Source organism: Anser anser (genome assembly GCF_964211835.1).
Source record: "Anser anser genome assembly, chromosome: 1".
Lineage (NCBI taxonomy): Eukaryota > Metazoa > Chordata > Aves > Anseriformes > Anatidae > Anser > Anser anser.
In genome coordinates, this window is record NC_139720.1 from 43,781,388 (window position 1) to 43,793,577 (window position 12,190).

At 46.8% G+C, this 12,190-nt stretch overlaps 1 protein-coding gene across 3 annotated transcripts in view; it reads left to right on the plus strand.

Annotated features, from left to right (window-relative positions):
* The window catches only part of LOC310881830 (coiled-coil domain-containing protein 134-like), a gene marked incomplete at its 5' end in the record, with an annotated part of 40,228 nt that overhangs the window by 21,867 nt on the left and 6,171 nt on the right, over nt 1-12,190 (plus strand). For all 3 annotated transcript variants that reach the window (XM_083799616.1, XM_083799613.1, XM_083799614.1), the window contains 9 exons: nt 1,739-1,904; nt 3,086-3,190; nt 4,892-5,002; nt 5,583-5,764; nt 7,695-7,776; nt 7,987-8,192; nt 8,914-8,995; nt 11,013-11,119; nt 11,976-12,107. In XM_083799616.1, the coding sequence (XP_083655742.1) occupies nt 1,739-1,904; nt 3,086-3,190; nt 4,892-5,002; nt 5,583-5,764; nt 7,695-7,776; nt 7,987-8,192; nt 8,914-8,995; nt 11,013-11,119; nt 11,976-12,107 (1,173 nt within the window). The remainder of the gene's footprint in view (nt 1-1,738; nt 1,905-3,085; nt 3,191-4,891; nt 5,003-5,582; nt 5,765-7,694; nt 7,777-7,986; nt 8,193-8,913; nt 8,996-11,012; nt 11,120-11,975; nt 12,108-12,190) is intronic.

A 12,190-nucleotide genomic window follows, 5' to 3' on the forward strand; every position in this document is an offset into this window, starting at 1 on the left:
TACTCTTGCAGAAATAAATTAATTTAGCTCTGTCCTACTCTTTAAAGTGAGTCGTAATAAATCACAGGCTTTGACAGTTTACCTCTCAGCTGGGGAAGGGCATAATCAATCTGAATTTAGATGGCCTAATAAACCAGTGCAATATCCTGAAATAAATATACTGTCAGATATAAACAAAACTTATGAGGTGAATAACCTCAGCCTGAGAATCCACTAGTAAAATGGAAAAGCCTCTGCATGGTAGAGTGAAACAAAAATTAATGTCCTTCCAAGGATGATATATTTGCTTATCTGCTTTTAATAAATGCCTGGATTAGATGGAACAGATGGTTGGTGGCTTCATCTGAGACCTTGAGCTCCTGAGTAGGAAGGAAAATGTCAGCACAGTGATGCGTATAGCAGGACTGGGAAGGCTGTGGCCCTTGGTTAGCACTGTTTGGTGCTGTGTATGTTTACCTGGGAATGAATGTGGTAGCAATCAGACATTGGCCCCCTTGTCTTCTCCATGCTCCATATCTGAGCTGATCTCTCAGGGGGTGGAGATAGGCTGACTGACATGAGATTACCTTCTTGAATATCATACGGAGTAGATATATGTCAGTGGGGCAGATTGTGCAGACGACTCCCTGTCCCTTATTCCTGGAGGTCTCAAATGTGGGCAGGAATTAGGCTCAGAGCTAGAGAGGTGTGGATTTTTGTTTGCTTTTTTTTTTTTTTTTTTCTGGCACAGACAGCCTGTTCTTACCTTAACTGCTTTCCTTAGGTAGAGGTTCCCAAAGCCCTTTCCTCTCCATCATCCTGGTCTGGATGCATGACTATTGTGTGACAGGGGAAGGGAGCTGGAAAAGGCTCCGGGCAGGCAATGGGCTTGGTAACATTGCTCAGAACAGTTTTCTTTCCTGTTTACCTCATTCTGCTGTGCCGTTTGCAATGCAGTAGTCAGGACTACTGGGAGAAGAGAGGAACGGTAGCGCTGATGTAATTTATGTTGAGACTATCACAGTATGTCAGCGCTACAGACCATTTCATGCCTTGCCTTTATGGAACTGCATCTATACATGCTGTGCAGGTGAATTTAATGTTAAACACCTTAGCAACAAAGTATGCCCAAATTTAGGCTACTGGCTGTGGGATTTAGCTCAGAGACTCCAGACAGAGCTCTATATTCCAGAAGACGGCTTGTGGGCTGGATGCTCTGTACATGACTCTTCCATTTTCAGTGACTGAGTGATTGCTTGTCTGGTTTATGTACGTTTCGTACAGTTTAGCTGTTATGTTGCTACTGCAGATAGTAGGCTGCCAGCCTGAGACTTCTGAAAATGAGTAATTATGGACTGACTCAAAGCTTGATTTTAGGTAAGCATGTTAATATGCAGCCTGATTTTTCAAAACAACAAGGACAGCAGCAGTGCCAGAGGCTCTGCATTCTTGGAAACAGGGCCCTGGCTTTATGTACTTGTTTTTCTAAAGCCTTGACCGTAAACGTATCTTTCCCCTACCCCTGTGTGCTGGATGAGGGTTACATAGCCATTCTTTAAACAGGGTATTATTCAGAGATGCCTATCAGAAGAGTGTCCGTCTGCTTTATCAGTGCTCCATTTAATCAGGACATACTTAGTCTGAACAATGCTTTATTCGGATGTTTCCCGTGACTCCAGATTAGCATGATGGTATTAAATAGCAGTGACTTCTGCCTAATCAGGGCAGAATGGTAACGTGTGTGTTGCTTCCCTCCCAGGACCTGGTCTGCTCAAGCTCCGTGGAGGTAGCTCAGAAGGTGTTGGTGACTCTGAGGACCTTCCTGGAAAGAAGTGAGGATGTCCTTGTTTGTGACCTCCTCCGGAGCCGGTTCCTGCAGATTCTGCAGCAGCTATTGGTAGAGAGTAGCTCAGCTTCCTTACAAGGTGACTCCCCTCTTGGACTTGGGTCTTTTTATACAATCAACTAGCAGGGTAGATGTCTGAAGCTATGCAGTCTGGGATAAAGTATCCCTTTTGCCTCTCTCTGTGCTGGACAGCTGGCTGTGCCTGAGTGCAGATGGCTCCGAGGGCACGGAGGCGGGGAGCAGAGATCATTTGAATCATTCGTGACATAGATCCCCAGACAGGATCTGTGATATTACCAGATTTCATAATTCTGTTAAATCTCTCAAACATATAGCAGGATTGTGACTGGGGGAAATCTCTGTTCTCCTTCCTAACCCTGGCTATAGAGTGGGGACTGTTACCCAGTCACAAAATGTGCTGTGCAAAGTGGCCTGTGAGGCTGAATTGAAAGGGGGAAGCAGTCCTCCACAGCTTTTGCTAGTTCTTGAGGGGGATGCTGACATTTCTAACTGCCTTGCTCTGTTTGGAAGTTGGGCTGTCCAGCAGCTGGGATGGAAGCGTGAGAGGGACAGTGGTTTTGCCTCCAGCAAAGTCAGGTAGGCTGGAGAAGAGGGGGCGTTGAAGGCAGGAGTGTGATAGAGCATGAGATAGACAAGATTATGGATAAAGAAGGCAATGTTGGCATCTGCTAGATCTGTCGTGTTTGGAATTGTGCACATCTGGAGTTGTGGTGTCCCTTTGTTGCTAATCTAGGAGTGCCAGGGTCTGGGGGGAGGCAGATTGTCCATATCCTGCTGCAGGAATCAGACCTCTTCCTCCAAACCTCTTGTGATGGAGACAGGACGCTGGGCTAGAGGGGGTTTTTGCAAGATTAGAGCCCTTCTGTTGCATCTGATATTCACAGCTCCTCTTCATACCGCATCTTGAACTCATTAGCGAGGTTACTGGCAGCGTCATCCAGAGAGCCAAACACCAGATGTACCCTGGAGACAAGACTTTCTTCCTAGCACACAGGCAGTTCTCTGCGAGGTCTGGGGCAAATAACTCCGGGTGGTTTCTTGCATACAGACCTGCCTGGTCCAAACGGGCTGTAGAGATGAGAATGAGGTTAGGAGGGTGTAGGTGTGTGTCTGTGTAGAAAGGGGGAATGCTTTCTCCCCTAACTCACCCTCATTCCTAAGCTGCAGTTCTTGGCACACTTTAAGGTAGAACAGTTTAGAGTTCACTGACAAGCTGACCTGCCAGTACCCTTCTTACAGCTAACAGGAACCTGCCCATTTTGCTGAGCCTGCTATTCCTGGTGCAGCTGCGGAGCAAGGGCATGAGGGAGCTGGACAGCACAGACTTCAAGCTGCTTCACCAAGGTGAGTCTGTGCATTCCTCGTCTTCCAGGAGGATTTGACCTTTGTTGGTTGGTTGTTCCATAAGATGATTAGGGGCTGGCTCTTCATCTTTTGAAAGAAGGTGTGCCTTGCATCACACTTACCATTGTTTTAAGATACGTTCATAGCCAGAGTGTTGGAAAGAGCCCTGGCCACCAGTTTAGGCAATAAAACCGTTTTTCTGCCTCTTGCTTTTGCAGTGCATTTGTTGTTTGAAATCCCCACAAAGTGGGCAAAGTGTTCTCATGGCCATGACACGATGTCAAAGTCTGTGAGTGGTACTGGCTTGGCATATGGTGGTATTGCTGATGTGCTTCCTGAATCACCCCTTGCTAACACAGTACTGAGGGGTTCAGCCCACAGAGGTGTCCTGTGAACCAACCGGCAGGGGCCAGCAGCCCAGTGAACCCAGACTTTCCCTGGAGCATGAATCCAAATTATATCGGTCCCAACAAGCTGCAGGATTTGCCCACCTGACCCCAGAGACACAGAGGAGAGGGGTATGTTTGTTTACTGCCCATACTCTGGCCTGCTCATCTGCTGATTCTCAGCTGATGACTTCTCCCTTCTTACTTGGCAATTGGAGGTTAAGGCAGGCCATGAATGAAGAATAGATACTAGAGGGGTATTCAGCTGATCCATCCTCTCGTCTCATTCCTCTCATCTCTTTCTGCTCTGCCAAATTGATTTCTACAGCAGACTTTGAAGGACTATCCCTTTCAATTTGAAATGTTCCATGTTGCAGGGCTGCCTGTGCTGCCCTTGTAAAGAAGCAGTGTCTCTCAGACACTCATTAGTGAAGGGAACTGGGGGTGTGGAAGAAGTGTGTCATCTTTATACCAGCCCTTCTTAGCCTCTGTGACTTCAGAGCACAGCTTAGCTGCTCCCAGAAGTCACAAGCTCCTTTTTCTCTTGCTTTCTGCTCTTTTTTTTCCCCCAACACAACTCTGTCTCTGCCCCAGCACCCCCTTCATTCCCTGCTTTCCTCCCCAGGCTATGGTCGTGAGGGGAGGGCACTCTTCTCTGATGCAGTCTGGAAAACAGATTGTGGATGGACGGGTTGTAGGGAGGCACGTTGATGTGTGTTTTTTGAGAATTGCTTATTCAGAGTGTAAGCTCTTCAAAAAGATCTCCTATGACAGTTCTGCTGAGCCCTGCAGTCCTGGATTTCCCTCCCAGACTCTTGCTAAACACTGTTCCTAAACGCCTGGTGCTTACAACAAGCGTGGCACGTTTATTACTTGTGTGAGCAGTGGCTGTGAGCGTGGAGGAGCACAGCTCTCCCTGCCGTCCCCTGGTCGGGTGTCTGTCACCGTGTGAAATGGGCGCATGGCTGCTTATGGTCGACCCAGTATTAGGGTCAAACTGGTTCTCTGGAAACAGGTAGCATATCTAAGAGTCTGTAGCTCTTGGATTCATTACTGCCCAATGTATATGGCTTTTAATATACTCTCTTCTGTTGTCTTTTGTTGTTGTTATTTTCTGCCCTCCCCATTATCATCCTTCACTGCACCGTCTTGGTCTAAAGCAGACACTCTGCTTTGTCTGCACCCTGCTCTGTTTAATTTTGCTTCGGGCTGTGTTGCTCTTGTATGAATTCCCTCCCCACTGGCTGACTCCTTTTCTGTGCTGAGGTGCTGTGTTGTGTTGGTGTCTGTGTTACACGTGTTCTTTTGTTTCCAGTCAGTAACCTCTGCGGGAAATGCAGGCCCAGAGACACCGACCTCCTGCAGCCATCCCTGAATTTTCTGTACTGGAGCCTTCATCAGACAACACCTTGTAGTCAACAGAGAGGTGAGGCAAGATTGTGTTGATTGCTGAGTTAATCTCTGCAAGGCTGTAGCTTGGGCGTGAGAGATTGTATACCAACTGTCTCAGCAGGTGAGGTGGATTTTTCCACTTTAGCATCGCAGTTAACAAACAACACTTTGTGTTTGGGCTTATTTATATATTTATTTTCAGAGTGGGGGTTTTGTTTTGGTTTTGCTGCCTTCTGATAATTCAGGAATTGGCTGCTGGGAGACAGAACCACCGTATTTTTCTTATTCAGAAAACACAGCGGTGGGGCTTCGGTGCCTGGCTGAAATATCCTGGTATTGCCATGGTTCAAAAAATTAAACAATAACAGAGACAGCTATAACCAACCTCCTAGCTGCGTCAGCTGAAGGCTGGTCATTTTATTAGCTGGCCGAGCGGTCGCTCATGCTGTGGGAGATGAATACGGGTGTAGCTGGACAGCCTTAGGTTGATGAGCCGTGGCAGCTGAGGCTGCCTCACCGCAGCAGGGGTGTGCTCTGCACTTCTCTTCTGCTTGTCAGGCTGGCTTAACCTGTGCCATCCCACCAACCTCTCTGATGATGTCTCTCCTACACAGCAGTGGCTGTGCTGCTCTCCAACGTGTCCTTGCTAGAGCTCCTCCAGAAGGTGTTGGAGTGCACCTGGACGAGGTCCTTTCCCTCTGAACCTGCCTACCTGTCGCCTGAGGATGCCTTGCTGTGTTCCGGATGGCTCTTGGCTGCTTCCCTCTTAATTTATCAGCATCGTTACAACGCAGAGGTTAGATCCATTCTAGCGTTCAGATCCAGGGACTGGTTTTTAAGGGCTAAACCTTAAAAAAAATATCAAATACTTCATTAGCAGGGAAAGTGGTTTGCTTTGGCCTGGAATCTGTTTGTCTTGGCTGCTTTATTGTTAGTGTCTGCACGTTATTCCTTACTGCACCTCTCCAGCAGGACTGGAAGCTAGAATGTTGCTGGAGGATGAGACACAAATCATTGCAGAGTTATAGATGGGCAGAAATCTTGAGGGGAAAAATGCATACCCAACTCTCCTGGTCCAAATTGCTTTACTCTTCCAGACAGAGCAAAATAAATTTCATGGCTTTTCTTAAGGGAAGCCTGGGGGTGGGATGCACAGCTCCCGTGTCGTAAACTGCTTTTTTGGTACTAAAACAATCAGTAGTGGAACAGTCACTATCCAAACCTATCATTGGCAAATAAATGTTTAATATTAGCAAGCTTATATGAACGTGGGAAGCTGTCATTGTATTTGATGCTTTGCAGTCCAACTACAGAGCTGAGCTGGAGCTGACAGCTGCTATTAGAATGACAGGTTAGAGGGAATGGAGCACTTCCTGATGCCAACACAAGGGGAAAACATTGCCTTTTGGAGTGTCTACCCAGGCCTGTCTCCTCTCTCTTGACATGGAGTTCAACAGCATGTCACGCATTTTGAGCTCTGCTTCTGCAGTTACGCCCAGTAGAGTATGTTCTTTGGCGCACCTACTCGTGGATGATAAAGCCACTTCAAGCACATGTGTGCATCTGCACAGATAGGCAAAAACTGGTTTTCTAATGCTGAGGGAAGACTTCTTCCAAAAGACCAAAACAGAACAAGTCTGTACCTGTTATTTTGTGGATGTGCTGCCTCTGGTTAAGTCTTACAGCATTGGACTTGCATGGACTGTCAGCTGTGAGTGCATAGGAAAACCTGCCTGCCCCTGCTCTGTTAACTGCTGTGCACAATTTTTCTTCTTAGTTTTCAAATCAGGGCTGTGTCTGAGTGGTCAGTGTTGTGCCAGTCCCAAAAGGGACTTGGTTCAAGTGGCTGATGTCGAGTTTCATCTTTTGGAAGCCACTCTCTCAGCTCATATTGATTCTTGAAGTGCAATCGTTCAGTGGTTTATAAACCTGTTATTTGGCTTCATCAGTACCTTACTGGCTTGATGTGCTATGGCGTGCAATCCAGAATCCTTCTTGCACCAGAGATGTGGAAAGAAACTGCAGATACAGATGGCAAATGGAAGTGGCTCAAGGATGCTACAGTCTTTCTAATCTTCAACGTTTCTAAGCTTCAGTGTTTCTAATCTTCTGCTGAAGGGAAGGAGAGAGGATAGGAGGAAGAGTCACTTCTGCTGTTTTCTGCTGCTCAGTATTGCTAAAGCTGCACAAAGCATCCTGGAGGCCCTAGCAGGGAGCCTTTGGCCTTTGTGATTGTGAATGTGGGGTGATGCCAGGCTGTGTTCCTGAGCTTGCAGTTTTACAGAGGGCAACAGTGGCTCCGGAAAACGTGAATCACTCACATTCAGCTCAGGTGGGTGTTAACAATGAGGGCTTGACTGGCCCTCCCAGCCTTGTGCCGTAACTGTTGGTGTTCCTGCTGGTGGCTTTAGCAGAAGCCATTGGATAAACACGGGTCATGGGCGGAAGGCTACTGAGCCTTTGGCTTGCCAGTACTTAGACAAGTAACCGGTGCCACCCTGTTCCAGGAGGTACTCCTAGCGTTCCCATTGAACGTTCCTCTCTTCAGAAAGGCAGTTTGGATGTCACAGTGATGTGACTTTCCTTTCTGGATCAGACTTCTGAAACCCTGTTGCTGTTCCCTTTTTTTCAATGGTTATCATGGGGTAATGTCTAAGGACTGAAAATACGAAAGGAAGATTTTTACCTGGTCAAACCATTTTTTCTTGTATTTCATTCTCCTCTAGGTTCACCAGACACTCACTCTAGACCTAACAGAAGTCCTGAATGCAGTCATCTTCAGGAAGAAGAAGCCAATCCTGCTGTTAGGTATTTTGTGCCTTCTGTGGGGATTTGAGTGGAAGCGGTTGCTAATACCATGTTACAGGCAGCAAGGGAGAACTGGTGACTGTGGGATGGGGCGGTGCAGGTGCTGGTGGTAATCTGAAAGCTTTTGGAGTGCATTTTGTTTGCACAGGCACCAACACGCAGGGCAGGGGAGAGAAAAACACCGATACTAATGAGCGGCTCCCTGTCTAGTGAGCATCATGCAGTTCCTGAGAGCTGTCCTGCGACAGAACTTCTCCTCCTCCCTGCTGGTGATTGTCATCCAGAACACAGCCCATGGCGCTACACAACCACAGCCATCATCGCTGGAGGATGCTGCCTTGCACCCCCTTGCCATGCAGCAGGTCTGCTCACTTCTCGTCAGCCTGCAGAACCTTTTGGTGCATGTCTACTTGCAGGTATATAAAACACCAGCTTTGGGACAACACCCATAAACTAACCTGAAGAGAAATCACCCTGTTGCGGAAGGAAATGGGTCTGCCTTTTCTTCGCTTCTGCCTGCATTTTCCACCCCGTACAGACCTGTAACGAGGAGGAGGGAAAATGCTCTTGCTGTAGTTTGTGCAGCATGGTGCAGTGCGAAAGAAGGTAAATCAAGCTATGTGGTGCTTCCTGCTGCTCAACTAGACAGCTTAAATTCTATGTGCTGATGACAGTCTCTGTTACCTATCTCCTGCTCTGCAGGGACCCCACAGTCATTGGGACTGTGAGGTGGGAAAAATGTATCAAAGCCCAGCCCCTTTCGTACAGAGCTGGCGAGGTGCTTTGGGGGTAAAGTACCTTAGTTTACGTTTGCTCACACAAGTGATGTTGGGCTCCAGGGGACAGTACATTGGTTTACATTTAACACCCTTGAGCAATGTTGCGCTCCTGCCTTTATTCTTTGGAGACTGTTACTTAATTTTTTTCATCTCTGAATAAGTACTTGTGCCTTTGTCTGGCTCCTTGACATGACAGCTAATTTGCAGCGCATTGCATCCTGTGAAGGAGATGAAAGCTGTTATTTTCCTGTGCTGCATGTTCTTCAGAGCCTGCCACTTCATGAATTTTTTTTTGCAATAGCTGTTGACTGTATTTTCTTCTTTGTTGTTCCTTCCCCCCCCATCCTTGGGATTCCAGAAAGACTTGCTGCTTTCTCAAGCTGTGGTTGCCTGCCTGGAAACCTTACTGGAATACCTGTGTGTGAAGAACCAGGATGTTGGTAAAGTCTTCCTGCCCTTCCTTCTCCTGGGTTTCCCTCCTGCAGTGATTTTGGGCTCTTTGATCTCCATCCAATAATGCCCTGGAGCAGATGTTTAATGAGCTTATGCCCAATAAGAATAAGTATTTGTATGCTCAAAGGTAATCTTATGTGCTTTGTGGGATGAAATCACGGTGCCTTGTTCCCCTTTAGGAGTGAGCCTTCACTTTGTCTCTGAGCACCAAGATGTTTTCCAGAAGAAAAAAAGGTCACAACCACCCCACACCCTAACGTGGTAAAAGAAAGATTTAGGGAATGAAGTAATATAGGAATAGGCTTTCACTTCCAGCCCAATTTAGCAAACCTTTGGGCCATAAAGATAGGGGGGGTAGGAAGGGAGGGAGGAAAGATATGAATATGATCTGTCTTCCACACAGAGACGTTGGCCACAGTTTGGCCCTTAGGGATAGGAAGGGAGAAGAGGGTAGTAAACAGCCTCAGGAAATGGAAGCTGGAAATTCTAGATTTCCAGGGGCAAATGCAGACCTTGCTTTCAGGAGTCCGCGTCAGACTGAATGTATACCATGCTAGCTGTGTAACATAATGTGACAGCATCGTACAGTCAGGGGAAGTGTAGACCCTTCTGCTCATTGTCAGCCTACAAAGCGGAGATGTTGTCTCTGATCTTAAAACAGAAAATTAGTTTTCTGTACCCTGACCTGTTCAAATCAGTCACGTAAACACTGAGAGAGAAGGGAACGGAGTGAATGAACACCAGACAAAAGGGACATTGTTGGGAGAGAGGAAGCTGTTGAATAAAAATGTAATACTGCGGATGAATGACGGCCAGTAGCTGAAGGGAGTCGGTTAAAAGGCATGTTATGGGGACCTTCCACTGATCTGGGATTATGGTAGCAAAATGTTTCAGTAACAGCTGAACCCTTCACTTTGGCTGTCTAAATTCTTGCAGTGGTGCAGAAGTTCCCAACTGTGCTAACAAGAGTCTCCCAAGTGGAATGAGGGTTTTTAGTATGTTTGGCTGAAAGGAGCGAGAACATTGCAAAGGCTGTGGCCTGGACTCTGCCTGTAGAAGTTTCCTCGTTTGAGGCTTACTAAAACCCTCTCTTGGTCCAGAGATTCTTGCAGATGTGCAGAGCACACTCAGTGCACAGCACTGGTGCGTTCTCATTTCCTCCAGCTAAAAGATACCCCCCCCCTTCCCAAACACTTTACATGATTTTTTGGTGTTGCTTTACCACAGAAAAGATTGTTGTAGTGGCAACAGGGAGGTTATGCAGCTGCCAGTGGAAAAGGGACCTTTCTGAAAGGGTTCAAACCTGGTGGCCAAGCTGTAACGAATTGTATCTGCTGACCTGTTGTAGTTGTCCATCCTGCCCTCTCAAACAGCTGTAAATACTAGGTAATACAACTTAACTTTAGTGAGAGATTTCACCATGTCACAGCCAGTGACCTTGGGCCTTACTTCTGCTTATGTTACACGCTTTTAATTAAGAACATTTTCTCTGCTGATTGTTTGCACTGCTGCCATCAGCCTGGCTGGTCCCTGTAGTACGCTCTCTGATGCAGATCCAGGCTCAGTTTGTGCAGCTTATGTTATAGGGCTTTCTTCATTCCCCAAAGAGTATTCTGCAGCTAAATAAAACCTGTGGTCAGGAAGCTTGTCCTCATATTGAAACCAGAGGGTATATTTTTAAAACCTTGGGCTAAAGATATCCCCTTGGTATTTTATGACATGCACCCCAGGAGAAGGTTTCTCTTCCTGCACAAGCACAACGTTGGACAAAATCTATTTTCTGTTTAAAAAAACTATTAAGCTTTTGTCCTCATGACTAAACTCTTGCCCAAAGAGTGACGGATTTAAAAGCAAGTAAGAACAGAGCAAAATGCCCCCTTGGTGTTTCACAGCTTGGGGTCTAGAAGAGAAAACATGGGTTCAGAACTGGAAGACTCCTTTTGCAGGCCCAGCCTGTCGCTTGGCAGATTTTAAAGCAGTCTTTGGCTTCTCCTTCTCTCCCAGCACTACACGTTGCTTCACAGCCCTGGCACCGATTCCTGCTCTTGACACTGCTCAATGGGGGACAGAAATCCGTTCTGCAGCCAGAAATTCTCAGACTCGTGACTTTGGTGAGCAGGGGAGGGGTGGGTTGTGCTCTGTTTTGTTCTCGTATGTTGGTACAGTGCATCTGGGTTGTTTACTGGAACTTACCTCCTGCACGTATGCGATCTCAGATACTACTGTGGTTTTGTCCGTCACTATATTTGTGTCCTATAAGAATTGTACTTTCAAGTGAACTTCCCTTCCACGCTGTGCAGAAACTGACTGCTCTAACTGAGCGCATCCTGTTCTTTTGGTGTTTTTGTAGCATTGATTTAGATCACCTAGAGCCCCTGGGGAGGAGAGGGGAAGCCTACAGAGAACATGCAACTGCTGTTGCCAGTCTGGGAGCATGCTGTGGCTTGTTGGAGAGCAAAGTTCTGCTTGGCATCACAGCTTCTCTTCCAGTCTCTTCACAGCTTCTCTTCCAGTCTTTGGCCTTACAGACCTGAATTTTCAAGCCAGGGAATTACCATTCTGTGACCCTGCTGTATGTGGGGCCTGTGAGCAAGAGAGGGAGTGTTATCCTACCCAGCAGAAATACTGAGGATAAAGTCCTCATGGCAGTAGATGAGAGGAAGGGGTTATTAATGTGAACCTTCCACCCCCGAATACATGACAGGTCTCTGAATCTTTGTTATTCTTATTTCACCTTTGAAAGGTTACCTGGATTATTTCAATTTCTTCTTGACCTAAACTAAGTCTAGCTAGAGCATCACCAACATGGATATTTGCGCTGGTTCTGTTAGAAGTGGTATAAAAATCAGGCGTATGGTTAGGGTGCTGCAACATCCCTTTGCATGGAAGAGGTGATTTCCAGGTGATGCGTCATTGTTGGAGTGTATGGGTTGCTCTCTAATGCCTCTCTCGTTTCCTTTGTTCAAGTTTGTAAGGTACCAGAGCAGCAATGTTATTTCTCAAAAAGAAATTAGCCTGATTCTTCGGGAGGCAGCAAAAGCCAACTTACCAGAGCTGCCGGAGGCCACGTCTCGGGCACTTCACCTCTTCCTTCGTCAGGTAAGAAAGCAATGACTGCTTAGGAAAATATGAGAAGGGAGTTCCCTAAGGGATTGCTTCAGCCTTTGATGGGGAGCCATAAG